The following is a 16,706-nucleotide window of genomic DNA, read 5'->3' on the forward strand; positions in this document are numbered from 1 at the left end:
CTGTCTCCGCCCCAAGGTATTTATAGAAAGACCAAGGGGTAGAGCAAAAGACACACCCCCCCCCACAGCCAAGTGCAGACCATCTCAGACACCTGCACTCAGGCCCATGGTCCTAATCATCCTCTATGCGGACATGCTGGGTAAAGCCACGAGGAATCCGAAAACAGGCTCCCACACACACTAAAGCACATACAGCATCCCCCACACACCCAAAACCAAAAGACTAAATGTCCAAGTCCACTGGTGTACACCTGTAATCCTAGCACTTGGGAGTCTGAAGCAGATGGATCCTGAGCTATGAGACGCTATCTTAAAAAAAAAAAACATATAGCTGGGTGGTGGCGCACGCCTTTAGTCCCAGCACTCGGGAGGCAGAGGCAGGTGGATCTCTGTGAGTTCCAGGCCGGCCTGGTCTACAGAGTGAGTTCCAGGACAGCCAGGGCTACACAGAGAAACCCTGCCTCGATAAAAATAAACATAGGACCTGAGAGAGGGTTCCGAGGGTAAAAGCACTTGCCACCAGGTTCCTGAGTTCAACCCCCAGGAACCACACAGTGGAAGGAGAAAACCAGCTCCCCCCAGTTGTCCTGGTGGTTAAGATACCAACACACACACATTCTCACGCACACACACACTTACTCTAAAAAAGTAAACGCATGAACAAAAAAAAAAAAAAATGAAAAACAAAGGTACATGATGAAACAGAACTGTTTACTGCTGAAAAGATTGTCTGAGGTCTGAACCCGGGGCCTTAAGCATGCTAAGCATACAATCTGTCACTGGGTTCCATCTCTAGCCTTCCCTGAATTGCTGTTGTTCGGAGAGAGGCTCTCACTGCCCAGCCCAGACTCGCTATCCTGCCTCAGGACAGACGTTCTTGATGTAAAGTAGCAAGTACTCTACCTCTGAGCTGTGCTCTTCTCCAGAGATGACATAAAGCAACAGAAACCACAAAACCTCAACAGACCCAAAAGAGCACAAGAGTTACTCTTTTTTGTTTTGTTTTGTTGTCGGGTGTTGGGGGATACAAAACCTACTTGTATGTGTGTGTTTGTGTGGGAAAAGTCTGTAGAAATACACACAAAAAATAATTTTTCTGGTTGATAAGGTTTGGGATAAATTTTATCATTTTTTACTTTTTATATTTACCAAGTATTTATTTATTTGTGCATGCGCGCACACACAGAGATAGTAGTAAAGGCAGATATAACCAAACTCACCTTGGAGAAATCACCAATCAGATGCCGTTCATCAGAATCTTCCTCCTCCATCTGAACGGCATCAATGTCACAGAGAGAGGCCATCTTCTTTAGTCTTAAGCTCTGAAATGACGAAACTCTCACTTACCCCACAATTCTCATGTTAAAGATTTAAAGACCAGGGCTGGCAAGATGGCTCAGTAAGCAAGGTACTTGCTGGAGCCTGGCAACCTGAGTGCAATTCCCAGAACCCTTATAAATGTGGAAGGCAGAACCAAGTCCACAAAACTGTTCTCTGGCCAGGAGGTGATGGTGCACATCTTTAATCCCAGCACTCGTGAGGCAGAGGCAGGCCGATCTCTGTGAGTCAGCCTGGGCTATAGAGCTAATTCCAGGACAGCCAAGGCTACATAGAGAAACCCTATCCCCAAAAAACAAAACAAAAACTGTTCTTTGACCGCCATATGCATGTGAATGCCTACACACACACACACACACACACACACACACACACACACCTAAATACATACACATATATATAAAATAAAAATCTAAAAAAAGTTTTAAATAAATAATAATTTTTTTTAAAAGATGTGGAGAAATTGGGACTTTTATGTATTACTGGTGGGAATGTAAAATGATATACTGCAGTAGGGCCGTTCCTAACATTTAAGTATAAAATTGTCCTATTTGAATATTATATGGACTGGGGTAAAGTTCAATGGCTCAGCAGTTGCCTAACATTTGCTAGGTCCTAGGTTCAAATCCCAACACTGAAGACAGTGTCAGGACATCATGTGGGCTGGGCATGGCAGTTCACTCCTGCGATCCCAGCATTTAGGATGCTAAGGCAGAAGGACACAAGTTTGAGACCAGTCAGGGCATAGAATAAGACTCCTCCTTAAAAAAGAACAATAAACTGGGCTGGTGGTGGCGCACACCTTTAATGTACTCAGGAGGCAGAGGTAGGCGGATCTGAGTTTAAGGCCAGCCTGGTCTACAGAGTCAGTTCCAGGACAGCCAGGGCTAGACAGAGAAACCCTGATCTGGAAAAACAAAAAACAAACAAAAAATCCCAATAAAATATCGTCATATGACACTCCAGAAATATGTACACACACACACACACACCCATGCCAGGGATTGAACCCAGGATCTCCTGTACAATTATTATTAATCTTCTCTTTGTGTCTGTGAGTGCTCCGTGGGTGAAGGCCAGTGGTCAACCCTGGGTGTTATTCCTCAGTAGTGAGCCACCTTGTTTTTGCAACAGGGCCTCTCAGTGAAGTCTGGGACCTGCTGATTAGATGAGGCTAGACAGCCTCCCTTGGCTGCCTCCCTAGCACTGGGGTTGTGCCACATCTGGCTTTTTCTGTGGGTGCTGAGGCTGGAGCTCAGGTCCCCATGCTTAGCTATCTTTTTTTTTTAATGATTTATTTTTATTTTATGTGTGTTTTGTCTGGATGTAAGAATGTGTACCATGTGTGTGCCTGCTACTCATATAGAGGTCAGAAGTGGAAGTCAAATTCCTTAAAACTGGAGTTACAGGTAGTTGTGAACCACCAATGTGGGTACTGGGAACCAAACCTGTGTCCTCTGGAACCTGTGTCCTCTGGAAGAGCAGCCAGTGCTCTTAACCGCCAAGCCATCTCTCGAGCCACAAACTGAACTCTCTCTCTACCCCAAGGAATCTTCTCTATCTTAATTATGATTGTCCTCTACTGTAGTAAACCACATGGCACATATTAGTATCGTATTATCAAATGCTGTTCCTATTATATTAGTTACTATTGACAATAATAAAGTAGGCCTGGAGAGATGGCTCTGTGGTTAAGCGCACCTGCTCTTTCAGAGGACCAGAGTTTGGTTCCTGACACTCACGCGGTGGCTCAACACAACCTGTAACTGGACCTCCAGCAGCTCCGACACCATCTTCTGACCTACACAGATATCTACCCAAACACACACACACAAATAAAATAAACTTTAAAAAATAATTATATAATAATAATAATAATAAAGTATGTGGAATGTTGTCAACTGCTTTTTAAGTTTTTCTTTTTCTTTCCTCTTTTCTTTTTGAGATAAGGTCTCACTGTCGACAAGGCTGGCCTCCAGCTTTCAGGAATCCTCCTGCCTCTGCCTCCCAAATGCTGAAATTAAAGGCATGCGCCACCACTCTCAGAAAACATTATTTTTTCTTTTATTGAGTTATAATTCACAAACAAAACAGAATTGCAAACATTCAAGATACACACACACACACACACACACACACACACGCTGAGAAAGATGTGTGAGATGAGAACACACATGCTTCATTTTAGGGAGAAGCAGAGATGGAGACAGGCTGGTCTTGAACTTATACAAACTGCTCTTAACACTTTATGGTATAGACAGCAATCCTGTGGAAGTTATTACACTCTCCATTGTATTTCTGCATGTGTGTTCCTGTAATCCATGTGCATGTGTTTGTGAACGTGTGTGGAGGTCCCAGGTGGATGCCAGTGGTCTTCCTCAATCACTCTCCTTATTCTCTGCGGCAGTCTGTCAACTGAATAGCAGCTGGTGAGGCTAGTCGAACTGCCAGCTGGTCCCAATCTCATCTGCTGTCTTCACCTTTCTAGAGCTGGAATTACAGGTGGAACCACCCAGCATTTATGTGGGTTCTGGGACCCGCACTGTGGTCCTCATGCTTCTGTAGCCAATACTGTATGAGCTGAGCTTCTGCCTAGCCCTGCGCTCCAATTTATACAGGGAAACTGAGGCTCACAGTAGTCTGGCAAATGGTCTAACACTGGGAAGAGGCCGAGAACTGGAACTGAGTGCCGAACTCCATGGGACCACATCTGCCTTGTGAACTCATGAAACTTTTCAGTTTGTTGAAACAGGGTGTCCCTCTGCTACCCTGGCCAACTTCGAGCTTGAGGACGCCCTCCTGCCTCAGGGTACCAAGCGCTAGAATTATAAGCAGGAACCACCATTTATGGCAAATCATTTCTTTTTAATTTTTTAAAGCTTCAGTACAAATGTGCATTGTATGTCAAGCACATTACCCCCTACATCCCCTATTCTGCTCTTTCATGCCCTTCCCATTTCCATCAGTCAGCTACTCCATTTACGTGAATGAATTTATAAACATCTTTGCCCACATTAGTTTCAAATAACTGAAGCTGATTCGGAAGTGCTAAACACCTCAGAAACTATCTCTGGTTTGTCAACAAGCAGCTTCAGATGATCTCCTAGTGATGGGAGAAGTACATGGTAAGGGCACTTGCAAGATCCTGCTAGGTGATTCCAGCCATTGCTTTTGATAGTGACTCAAATTACTGACTAAACTTTCTTATCCAGTAATAGGACGATCTCCAAGGTGACATGACACTATCAGCCAGGTAATTCTTCGAGTCTAAAGACTCTTTTTTTTAATTAAAAATTTTTTTTTGGACTCAAACCCTGGTCCTCTGGAAGAGCAGCCAGGGCTCGTAACTGATGAGCCCTCTCTCCAGCCCCACGACCCTTTTGAGACCAGGTCTTACTATGTAATCAAGGTTGGCTCTTAACACACAACCGTCCTGCTCCTATCTATGAAGTGGTGAAATTACAGGTATGTATCATGATTAAAAGCCTGTGTGTGTGTGTGTGTCTGTCTGTCTGTCTTTGTCCATTTCATCTTCACAGCCCTAGTACAATAGGTATACAATATTGTTTATTTAGGAACAAATGTAGAAGCTCATGCCTGTAATCCTAGCACTTGGGAGAATGAGGCAGGAGGATTTCAAGGAGTTCCAAGCCAGCCTGGGCTATACAGTGAATTCCAGACTAGCTTTGGCTACAAGTGAGTTCTAGGACAGCCTGGGCCTCGTAGTGAGACCCTGTCTCAAATAAACAAACAAAATAAAAAAGAAGATTTGGTGTGGTAGCACAAGATTGCCCTGCTATAATCCTAGTATCCAGGAGGTTAAGAGAGGAGGATTGTCAATCAAAGCTACTCTAGGCTAACCAGCAATGTCAACAACCTAGACTACATGAGACCCTGCTTTTTTTTTTTCTTCAAGACAGCGTTTCTCTGTGTAGCTTTGCGCCTTTCCTGGAACTCACTTGGTAGCCCAGGCTGGCCTCGAACTCACAGAGATCCGCCTGGCTTTGCCTCCCGAGTGCTGGGATTAAAGGTGTGCGCCACCACTGCCCGGCTGAGACCCTGCTTTTAAAAAACAAGAAACAATAACAGAAAACCAAGGGCCCCTGAGGAGACTCATCTTGTGAGACCTGATGACGGAGTTTGACGCCTGGACCCTCAGAGGAAAGAACTAACTTTCACAAGTTGTCCTCTGACCACCGCACATGTGGCTGCACATGCATGCACACACAGAAACATACAGACACACCTGCACATGCATGCACACACAGAAACATACAGACACACCTGCACATGCATGCACACACAGAAACATACAGACAACACCTGCACATGCATGCACACACAGAAACATACAGACACACCTGCACATGCATGCACACACAGAAACATACAGACACACCTGCACATGCATGCACACACAGAAACATACAGACACACCTGCACATGCATGCACACACAGAAACATACAGACAACACCTGCACACAATAAATGAGATGAAACAAAGAGGATGGAAATGGAAAGCAACAGAACACTGTACCTTGGCCTCTTGGTCTTCCAGGGAAAACTCCATTGGGTCCCCTGAAACCCCTTCTTGGTCTTCCAGCTTCAGCTTTTTACTCAGTTTAGGAACTGCAGTGATGGGACTGTCCAGATACCGCATTTCATTGTCCACCAGGATTCCATCTTCCTGTCAAGTAAATTGCCAAGATTAGAACCTAGTTAGGGCCAAGTGTGAAAGCATAAGTCTATGATCCCACTAATCAAGAGGCTGATATCAAAGGATTAGCAGGCTGAGGCAGGCCTGAGCTACATACTCAAATTCTGTCTCAAGGAAAGAAAAAAAATTAAAAATAACAAACGAACATGAAGCCCTTTATTCAGAACACTTGTATCATGTACAAAGACTGACTCAAAATATACTAATGATATAAATGTAGGAATTAAAAGTGTACGACTCTTAGAAGAAGTGACCTGCAGTAGCAGACACCTACAACATTAGGACTCAGAGACCGAGGGGAAGGACAGAAGAGGACAGGCATTCGAGGCTGGCCTGAGCAGCACAGTGAGACCTTACTTCCAAAAAGAATAAAGAAACTGGACAATGTACATTGTGGTGCAGGGTTGTTATCCCAGCACCTAGACTGAGACTGCAGGATTGTTGTGGGCTTGAGGACAGCCTGGACTACATAGTGACTTCTAGGCCAGCCTGAACTACAGAGTGAGACCTTGTCTCAAAAACCCCCCAAAAAAAGGAAGAGGAAAGAAGAAGAAACCAAAGACCTAAGGAATATTCTCACTCCACAGTTTAAACAACTAAAAAGATCGGAAGACACATAGCTCCTCCTCAGCCTGCTCGGATTCACCGCCTCACCTACGCCAGCTCAGGAAAAGTCAACGGGCCAGAAGTCCACAGCTTACTCTGTAGCCCATGACACTCCAGCCATCACTTGATATCCAGTAACTCACCAGCACAGAGAGAGGAGAAGCCAGAGGATCTCCAGGCATGTTTTGGAACCTTGGGGTCCTAGGTGGCTCCCACTCCATTGTCTTTAGATCGGTGTTTATCTGCAGAAGACACACTGCATTGGCTGGAGGAAGAAAAGTAGTACTAATACCAGAAGTATCACATCTGATCAAACCATGGATAAATCTCATGAACCACATAATGTAACCATTAAATGTGCATCTGAAGATATATAATGCTTTGGATTTCATGTCTGACACACAGATTTACTTTGGAGGATACCAATTTTATCATATGTGTGTATTACGTGTACACCTGGTGCCTACACCTACAGACATAACATGATGATTTCAAAACAGTTATTTACATGATAGTAACAGCAATTTGTATACTTAAACTGATCAACTGAACATAACTCACAACTTGCTATAGAGCTAGGTTTTTGTCCTAAGGTTAAACCTTAGGTGAAAAAACAGTTTTTTCACTGTTACAATGATGGATTTGCTTGTCTGGCATAGTGAGGTACAAACAGCTCTAGGTTTCATGACGTCAAGCAGTTGTTCACTTAAAGGAATGAAATGAATATATCTAGGTGTCCATTAAATACTTACATTTTCTTTATTGGCATCTTCCTTTCTGTGGCCATGGTCCAAAGCATTTGGAGTACTGCAAAGATGTTGTACCTGAAAGACACTGTCTACTTAAAGCATCCCATATCCACATGCCACACCACCAGCTGGGAACCCTCTGCCTCCCACCTGAGAAACAAACCCACAGTCCAATGAACCAAAGGAGAGTCTAGGCTGGGCATGGTGACACACGCCTAAAGTCCCTGTGCTGACCAGGTGCCCCGGCCTAGCTAGCCAAACCCCGTGAGACCCTCTATGAAAAGGAAGGAAAGAAGGAAGGCGGGTGGGCAGGTCGGTCTACCTACTGGGATGCCTTTCATAAGGTCCTGGTGATCATTTCTGAAAGTTCAAACAAAAACAAACCACTAGTCAGGTAATCCCCAAGCAGTTTGGTTCTTCAGTGGTTAGGGGCACCCCAGTTTTTCCTCTCTTCTATTCAAGGAGCTCTAGTCTTTGGTGATTTGTCTCTGCCAACAACAATGTGCAGGGTATTAACTATCAAGACCCAGTGGCATCCTGGGAAGAAGGTCCTCAATTCACCAGCATAACAAGACAAGATAAACATGCAGCAGAGGGGAGTTTGTCTTGCATCTCTTATTCCTGTTCTGGTGCTGGGGATGGAACCTAGGGCCTTGCACAAGCTAGGCAAGCACTCACCCACCGGACGACACCGCCACGCTTGCCTTACATCTTATGTAGAAACAAACCATAACTTAGTCATGTTCTAACATTGACCATAGGAGGCTTATTATAAAAAAATGAATTTCCATCTTCCCTCCCAAATTTCCACCTAGTGTGTACAGCACAGGCTATCTGGAGGAACGCAAAGCCAGCCTGGTGGTCCTCCACTATGAAGCCAGCATTCAGGAGGCTGAAGTAGGAGGATCCCTGCAAGTTCAAGGTCATACTGGACTACAGTGAGACCCTGCCTCCAAGAAAAAAAGTATAAAAGAGAAAAATCAGTCCAGGTAGTGGTGTCACACACCTCTAATCCCAGCACTCTAGAGGCAGAGGCAGGTGGATCTCTGAGTTCAAGGCCAGCCTCATCTACAGAGTACCAGGACAAAAGAAAAAAGAAAGAAAAAAAAAAAAAAAAAACAGTTCAAAGACAACATGAATAATACAAGTAAAATTTTCACATATACTCATAAAAGTTGCTGTAGAAAGCTTTCCCTAGTGCAATAAAGTAACATCTGTCTTACATAATATCTAAGGATAAACTATATTAAAACAGTCAATTTAGAATAAGTTTTGATTTTTTGTTTTGTTTTTGGTTTTTTGAAACAGGGTTTCTCTGTGTAGCCCTGGCTGTCCTGAAACTCCCTCTGTAGACCAGACTGGCCCCAAACTCACAGACATCTGCCTGCCTCTGCCTCCGAGTGCTGGGATTAAGGGTGTGTTCGACCACCACCTAGAATAAGTTTTGAAAGAGTTGGAGTGAAACCAGTTTTTATTCCATATGCACTCCCTGACTAAATATTTTAGGATCTCCAAGTGATACTTCATCATAGTTATAACAACAAAAATATAATGCTTGGTATTTGCTAGATATGTTTTGTTTTATTCTTCCTCTTTCTTTTTTGGGGGGTAGAGATGGGAGATAGTGTTAAGATCCTGTCTCATACAGCCCAGGCTGGCCTCAGTCTTGTTATGTAGCTAAGGCTGGCCTTGAACTTCTGATTGTCCTGCCTCACCATTTGAGTCCTGGAATTACAAATGTAAACAATATTGCTGGCAGCAGTGGGGCACGCCTTTAATCCCAGCACTCGGGAGGCAGAGCCAGGTGGATCTCTGTGAGTTCGAGGCCAGTTTGGTCTACAGAGCAAGATCCAGGACGGGCACCAAAACTACACACAGAGAAACCCTGTCTTGAAAAACCAAAAAGAAAAAAGAGAGGAAAAAAAAAAAAGAAAAAAATCATAATACTTGGCTCTAATTAGTGTTTGTTTTCATTTTGGGGTTGGATGGTGTTTTGTTTTGTTTGAGATGATCTCTCAAGTGGCCCAGCCTTCTGGTTTTTATTTAATCTTTTCAATAGCTGTTTATAAAAAGTGCTACTGTTATCTCAAATGTTATGAATAAACAGAGTGCGATGCAATGAATTAAGAACCTGTGGGTCACAGCTGATGAAGTACTGAGCCACAGACAATCTCATTCCGGACCCTGCATCCTGAGCCACTAGCATACAGCACCTCTCACATGCAAAGAGAAGCCCTAGCGTGAGTGCAGGAGAGCATTTCCCTCCAGGTAAAAACAGGGTATTTCTGTGTATGCTGGTGTAGAATAGCCCACACTTCACAACACTATTTAGAACTAGGAAACTTAAAGGCTGTCAAGTCAGAATCTAGGCCTCCAAGCCCACCAACATCCCAAGTGAAGTACTTCATAGTCTGAAAAGTCCACATAGAACATCCCAGTGAAAAGTGAGGAGAGGCTAAGGCATGCAGACCATTTAACAGCAGAACTTACTTCCCAATTAACTGTACATCCTGAGGTCCTGAGGAATCCAAGGAACCTGCAATCAGTTATGAAGGATAATGGGCTGGGGTTGTAGCTTACTTGGTAGAGTGTTTGTCTAGCATGCACAAAGTCCTAGGTTCAATCCTCAGCACGGGCCGCCATGGCGCACACCTTTAATCCCAGCACTCGAGAGGCAGAGCCAGGTGGATCTCTGTGAGTTCAAGGCCAGCCTGATCTACAAAGAGAGATCCAGGACAGCCACCAAAACTACACAGAGAAACCCTGTCTCAAAAAAACCAAACCAAACAAAACATGGTAACACACATCAGTTATCCCATAGTCTTTTATCCCACCACCACCACACAAACACACATTAATAATAAATAATTAAAAAGAAAGAAAGAAAAAATTAACTGGGCTGGAGAGATGGCTCAGAGGTTAAGAGCACAGGCTGTTCTTGCAGAGGACCCAGGTTTGGTTCCCAGCACCCCCATGGTGCTCTACTCCAGTTCCAAGGGATCTGACACCCCCTTCTAGCTTCTTTGGGTACCAGGCACACATTCACTATACATGCAGGTAAAACATGAATAAATACAAATGTCTGCAATCCCAGCACTTGGAAGGTAAAATGAGGTAGAACAGAAGTTCAACAGCTACAAAGTGAGTTTGAGGCGGGCCTGAGCTACTGTCTCAAGCCTCCACCTTCTCCCCTCCCCAAGAAAACAAACAGAAAAGAAAAGTGGCTACTTGGGAAATCTGAAATTAGAGCAAATAATAGAAGGTTTTCTAGCAAAACTTTTTTTGTTTTAGACTCAGAAATACATACACACACACACCTCAATTAGCTCACAAAGTATTTCTTTTGTGTTTGGAGAGTACTAAGGATGAATGAGGGGTCTTGTAGAACAAAGCATTTCTTTATGCCAGTTTCTTTGCTTCTACTAAGATTAAATCGGGATACAAAAAAAATTTTTTTACTGTATTTTCATCCCCACCATTAATTAGTCAACAAAATATATTCTTTCTTGAAGAACTTTTTTTTAATGCAAAGCAACTTCTATTACTGTTATTTTCTCTTTCCATTTATCATTCAACTAAACAATTATCTAACCTCAAAATTCCTACTTTTAGGCAAATGTTCTCTCTCAGGGTTTTGGTAGGTGGTGGCGCTGGCAGCCTCAGCCTTCCACATGCCAATATCCCTGGCTTTACATAGATTCTTTACCTGTTCTCACCAGCTTCCACTTCTATCCTATTACCTCGTCCTCTCTTGGAAAAGTTACCTTTTCCTTATAGTTGTAAGCATTAGCCTTTAAAGGCTGAGCCACCTCTCCAGCCCAAGTTAGCAAGTTAAGCAAGCTACCAGTTATGTGCACTTGCTGCTTTTCTGAAAGACCCAGGTTCATCTCCTAACATCTACCTGGTAGCTACTAACAGTCAGTAATCCTAGCTCCAAGGAATCCAACTCTCAACTCTTCTTTTGGCCTCTGAGGGCACCAGGCATGCATGTGGTACATATACATACATGCATGCAAAAACATGCATACACATAGCAATTAAATAAAAATAACAATCTTAAAGTTAGTTTTCTCTTTAAAGACGGTACCCCTACCAGTTTCAAAGTCAGCAGAAGTGGTAAGCTGAGAAGCAGACATCTCTCCATTGCTAAGATTTGAAAGATCAAGGCAACGTTTTGGGGTTCCTCTGTTGAGACATAAGAATATATATCAAGATTCCCATTAGGGTGTACTATCCTAAAAAAGGTAGAGATCATGACTTCATTTGAAATCTCTCTCAGTTACTACCACAAAAATCTAAATAGTACCCAAATAAATCTAGCTGCTATTTGGAACTAGCTCAGGCTGGAAATAATCCCCCACATTTTCTCTATTACAATAAGGTAGCCTGGCAGTGGTGGTGCACACCTTTGATCCTAGCACTTGGGAGGCAGAGGCAAGTGGATCTCTTTGAGTTCGAGACCAGCCTGGGCTACAGAGTGAGTTCCAGGACAGCCAGGGATGTTACATAAAGAAACCCTGTCTTGAAAAAGCAAGCAAACAAACAAACAAAACACAATAATGTGAGCCTCATTTAATTCTCACCAACACATTGAGATGGGATTTATTTAATGAGAATCTAAAGGGATCTCTTTTTTTTATAGTTTTTACTACATTTTATTCTTTGTATGAGCACATACTTGTGTGTGAAGGTCAGAAGACAACTCCAGGAGACAGGAGATCCAACTCAGGCCATCAGGCTCAGTGACAGGTGCCTTACAGGCTGAGCCATCTCACCTGCCCAGTGAGCAGAATCTTGACCCCACATTCTCTATCCTGTTCACACTGAACACAAATGCAGTTTCTCCCTGGAATCTCTACTACTCAAACACTGTTTGTTAATGAGGTGTAAAGACATTATGACCAGAATCTCAAGTACAACACTAAAGCTGATACAATTAAAGTGACCAACTCATAAAACTTAAATAATAACAGGATTTTCAGAGTTCTTCTTAGATAGCACATTGATCCCCACAAGACAGGAAAAGATCATTCCTGTTAAGATAGAAAATGATTTTTTTCTTCTTGCTAGTATTTGTTTGTTTGCAATAGAGTCTCACTCTCTAGGCCACTAGTTGTCCTGAAATTCACTAGTAGCCCAGGCTGGCCTTGAACCTGTGGTCATCCTGTCTCAACCTCCAGAAGGAAAGATCACAAACATACTCCACTAAGTCCCATTTAGAAAAAAGACTTTTTTTTTTTTCCATTATTTGTTACATAGAAAGGAAGCCCAAGACTCAAGAGTGACATGGTCAAAGTCACGGCTGAGACTCGAACCTTGAAACAGGATAATTCTGCAAACAAACCTGTTCATAAAACCAAAGATAAGGGATAAACCTAAAAATTAATTTACGGGCTGGGTTGATGGCTCAGTGGTTAAGAGTTTGCTGTTCTTCCAAAAGACTGCAATTAAGATCCCAGCACCCACTTCAGGCAGAGCAAACACCTCTAACTTCAGGGGGTACAATGCCTCTGACCTCTGAAAGCACCTATAATCACAAGCATATACCTACACGCAGAACTCTAACTCCTCCCTCTCTCTCTCTCTCTCTCTCTCTCTCTCTCTCTCTCTCTCTCTCTCTCTCTCCTGTGCATCATTTAAAAATAAATATTTTTAAAAATAATTTACCCAGACAAAATGCTTAGGTTTGTCGAGTCAAGGAGTTTGTCTCCCGGAGATTTGGGGAAATCTGAACGGGTGGTAAAAGAAGAGTTTCTCTCCAAAAGTAGGTGTAACATCTTCCTTGGATTGGACCTAAAACTGGGTGCTGAAACAGAAGCACCCTCTCCTCTTGCACACGGAAAGAATCCTGTAGACATGACGTCGGAGTCTTCACCAAGGGAGGGAGGGCTATCTAGGAGAAGAACACGCCAGCTGTTCACCTTTTCCAACCTCTCCGCCCTTTCCAGGGCCCGCCTAAGCCCCGGTGGAGGAGCACCCCCAAAGGATGAAGTATATAACCCGCTGGAATGTCGCATTGCAGTTTCTCAGGGCGAAAACTTACAGGCGTCTGGCAAGCTCAGACCTTCAAAGGTGGGACGAAGAGAAGATTGGCTTGGTCCGGATCATCCAGTTTCACGCTCTCGACCAGAGGGGGCGAAAAAAAGGGATCTAACTAACGCGATAAAGCTATTCGGACGTCCGGTCCCAAAGAACGCTGCAGGGACGATCGGGCGCCCGAGATGGACAGGCTCTCCGCTTACCTTAAGTTTAGAGGCAGATTTGAATTTGGAGAAAGAAACTCCTGCAGGACTGGACGGAAGCGAAGACTCCGCCGAATGACAAGGAATCTGAGGAACAGAAGGGGTTCTTCGAGTTAAAATTGTTATCTTGGTAGCTCGAGATGCAGCTTTGCTGCTCCTCTCCGGAACTGGCAGGAGGGCAAGACCAACAGCCATAGGCCTGACCATTCAAACCTTCCGCTCTCTCAACAACCTATCACCGTCCTCCTGCCTGCAGCGTCAGCCAATCAGCGTGCCAGACCAGGACCCCGCCCCGTGACCAATCGCTAGGCTCGTACCTCGTCGGCTGGGCATCTCGCTGTACAGAGAGCCCGGTGCACATTGGCTCTCCCTCTGGCCAATCGCCACACCCTTCCAGTACGCAAGTCCTGCAGCCCCAGCCACCCCGGGAGATTTGAACCGAGCCCCGCCAACGACGATGGTCCTGGAGGAACTGTGTTTGAGTGGCAGTGTTTCCTTCTCCTTGCTTCTTTCTCGCGCCGTTTCTCTTGGGTTTTGTTAGCCTTCGGCTGGAAATGGAGCATTTGCCGCCGGTGTGGCAGTTGTTGGGGCATGACAGGTCTGTGTTGATGCTGAGCCGCCACCGGCCCCTTCCAAGAGGTTTTCTGGGTAGAAATTCCTTTTTAGGGAGAGCAGAGGAATTGAACCTTTTGACATAACCCTCACGACATTCTAAAGAATCTTAAGCTTTGGCTATCTATGTAGATTTGAACATTGACAAGAATATATTTATCTGTAGGGAGAGGGTCGGCGTCATGCCTGTAATCTCAACACTTGAGAGACTGAGATAGGAGGGTCGCGAGTTTGAGGACAGCCTGCACTACGGAATGAGCTCCAGATCACTCTGAGCTAGAGTCAGACCCTGCTAGAAGCAGGAGAGGGGCGGGAAGATTATTATAGTAGTAGTGGTGGTGGAAATAGGAATGGAATCCAGAGCCTTGGGAATGCTAGACAAGTACTGTTGTCTTTTAGCTGTTACTCCCTAGTCCAAGAAATTATTTTTTTAAGATTTCTTTTATATTTAATTGTGTGTGTGTGTGTGTTTGCACCAGTTGGAAGGTCAGAGGCAATCCCTCATAGCTGGAGTTAGGGGCAATTGTGAGCTGCCCAACATGGGTGCTAGGAAACCAAACTCAATTTCTCTGCAAGAGCAGCATGTGTTCTTAACTGCTGAATCATCTCTCCAGCCCCTGGCCCAAGAGATTCTTATATTGGTCTTTTTTTTTTTCCCCTTCAAATCTTTTGAGAGTGGGCAGGAGATAATTGACCGTGAGTGCGGGGGTGATGACTGGGTGGGGCATTTCAACTAATGTGCATACTAACCACCTGGAGATCTTGAGAAACTGTGGACTCAGTAGGTCTGGGTATGAGACCAAAATTTCTACATTGATTAAAAAAAGTCTCAGCTGGTGATGATCTCTCTGGTCCCAGGACCATACCCTTGAGTAGCAAAGCATCACGCTGTGCTTTTTGTGTGTTTTGTGTGTTATTTAGCCTAAACTTGTCTTCAGCTTGAAATCCATCTGCCTCAGCCACTTGAATTCTAGGATTACATGTGTGTGATACCACACCCATCCAGTTTCCTGGACTTTGCTTCAGGATCAATTTGATTTTTTTCTTTCTTTTCTCTTCTTTCTTTCTTCCCTTCTTTCTTTTTTTCTTTTCCTTTCTTTTCTTTTCTTTTTTTTTTTTTTTTGACAGGATTTCTCTGTGTAGCTTTGGGCCTTTCCTGGAATTTACTTGGTATCCCAGGCTGGCCTCGAACTCACAGAGATTTGCCTGGCTCTGCCTCCCGAGTGCTGGGATTAAAGGCGTGCGCCACCGCCCGGCCCTTTTCTTTCTTTTTTTTAAAAAAATAATTTATTTTTATTTCATGTGCATTCATGTTTTGCCTGTATGTAAGTCTGTGTGAAGGTGCAGATCCCCTGCCATGTGGTTGCTGGGAATTGAACCCAGGTCCCCTGGAAGAACAGCTACTGCTCTTAACCGTTGAGCCCTCTCTCCAGCCCTTTTCTCTGTTTATTTCTTTTCTTTTTTCTAATGGTTAGTTGAGGCAGGATCTTGGTATATAGCCCTGATTGATCTCAAACTCATGATTCCCCCGCTTTAACCACCTAAATTCTGGGATTACAGGCATGTGTCACCACACCTATCTTGAAATTTTTCATAATTAAAAAAATTTTTTTTACAAGAGCACAGATCCACGTTTATTTATTTACTTTTCATTAGTTTAAATCCACGTTTATTTATTTACTTTTCATTAGTTTAAATCCGGGAAGGGTACAGCATCACACGGATTCTGTGTCCGACGGCCTTTGCAGGAAGGCTGCTTCGGAATTTGGCACGAACCATGCCACTGTTCCCACGGCCCGAGTTGCTTTTCCCCATCACTCTGGTTTTGTTCGGTTTGCCTCCAGGCGTCACTGTGTTGTTTTTTGCTTTATACACATAAGCACATCTCTTGCTCAAGTAGAATTCACTTTCATCTCGAGCATAACCGCCTTCAATTTTAAGAAGAGCTGTGTGCTCTCTCTGGTTCCGGAGACCTCGCTTATAGCCAGCAAAAATGGCCTTGCACCAAAGCCTTCCAGACATATTTGCCTTTTAGAAGTCCTGTACCCAGCAGGCCTCCGACAGCGCCAAGATGGCGGGTGGGGGTGGGGACAACATAATTAAAAATTTTTAAACTGGTATGGTAATGCCCATTGTAATCCCAACTCTGTAGAGGCTGAGGAAGGAAAATTATCAGTCTCCCCTACAAAATGAGACCCATGATCGAAGGAAATGTGGGGAATTTGATGGTGAGCGATTGTAGTCTGAGCCATTGAGAGGCTGAGGCAGGAGGATCACAAGTTCAATGCCACGTGCGCTGCCAAGCAAAACCCTGTCTCAAAAAAAAAAGGGGGGGGGGGAAGCCGGGCTGTGGTGGCGCACGCCTTTAATCCCAGCACTCGGGAGGCGGGAGGTAGAGCCAGGTGGCTCTCTCTGAGTTTGAGGCCAGCCTGGGCTACAGA

General features: G+C 44.2%; 1 protein-coding gene and 1 pseudogene across 5 annotated transcripts in view; both read right to left on the bottom strand.

Annotated features, from left to right (window-relative positions):
- Cdc25c (cell division cycle 25C) overlaps positions 1-16,706 on the bottom strand; it is a 29,936-nt gene that overhangs the window by 6,668 nt on the left and 6,562 nt on the right. Inside the window, exons 2-11 of one of the 5 annotated variants that reach the window (XM_042264389.2) lie at positions 13,654-13,740; positions 13,455-13,532; positions 13,079-13,304; positions 11,505-11,596; positions 9,902-9,947; positions 7,738-7,771; positions 7,415-7,486; positions 6,806-6,904; positions 5,877-6,026; positions 1,221-1,322 (exon numbers count right to left, since the gene is read on the bottom strand). In XM_042264389.2, the coding sequence (XP_042120323.2) occupies positions 1,221-1,322; positions 5,877-6,026; positions 6,806-6,904; positions 7,415-7,486; positions 7,738-7,771; positions 9,902-9,947; positions 11,505-11,596; positions 13,079-13,269 (786 nt within the window). In that variant the 5' untranslated portion in view covers positions 13,270-13,304; positions 13,455-13,532; positions 13,654-13,740. Of the gene's footprint in view, positions 1-1,220; positions 1,323-5,876; positions 6,027-6,805; positions 6,905-7,414; positions 7,487-7,737; positions 7,772-9,901; positions 9,948-11,504; positions 11,597-13,078; positions 13,305-13,454; positions 13,533-13,653; positions 13,891-16,706 lie in introns of those variants that run through there. The other 4 variants (XM_006977913.4, XM_015996608.3, XM_042264391.2 and 1 more) reach the window with 4 other exon arrangements.
- LOC102911282 (large ribosomal subunit protein eL33 pseudogene) lies at positions 15,933-16,356 on the bottom strand (annotated as a pseudogene).

This window comes from Peromyscus maniculatus, chromosome 19 (assembly GCF_049852395.1).
Source record: "Peromyscus maniculatus bairdii isolate BWxNUB_F1_BW_parent chromosome 19, HU_Pman_BW_mat_3.1, whole genome shotgun sequence".
NCBI lineage: Eukaryota > Metazoa > Chordata > Mammalia > Rodentia > Cricetidae > Peromyscus > Peromyscus maniculatus.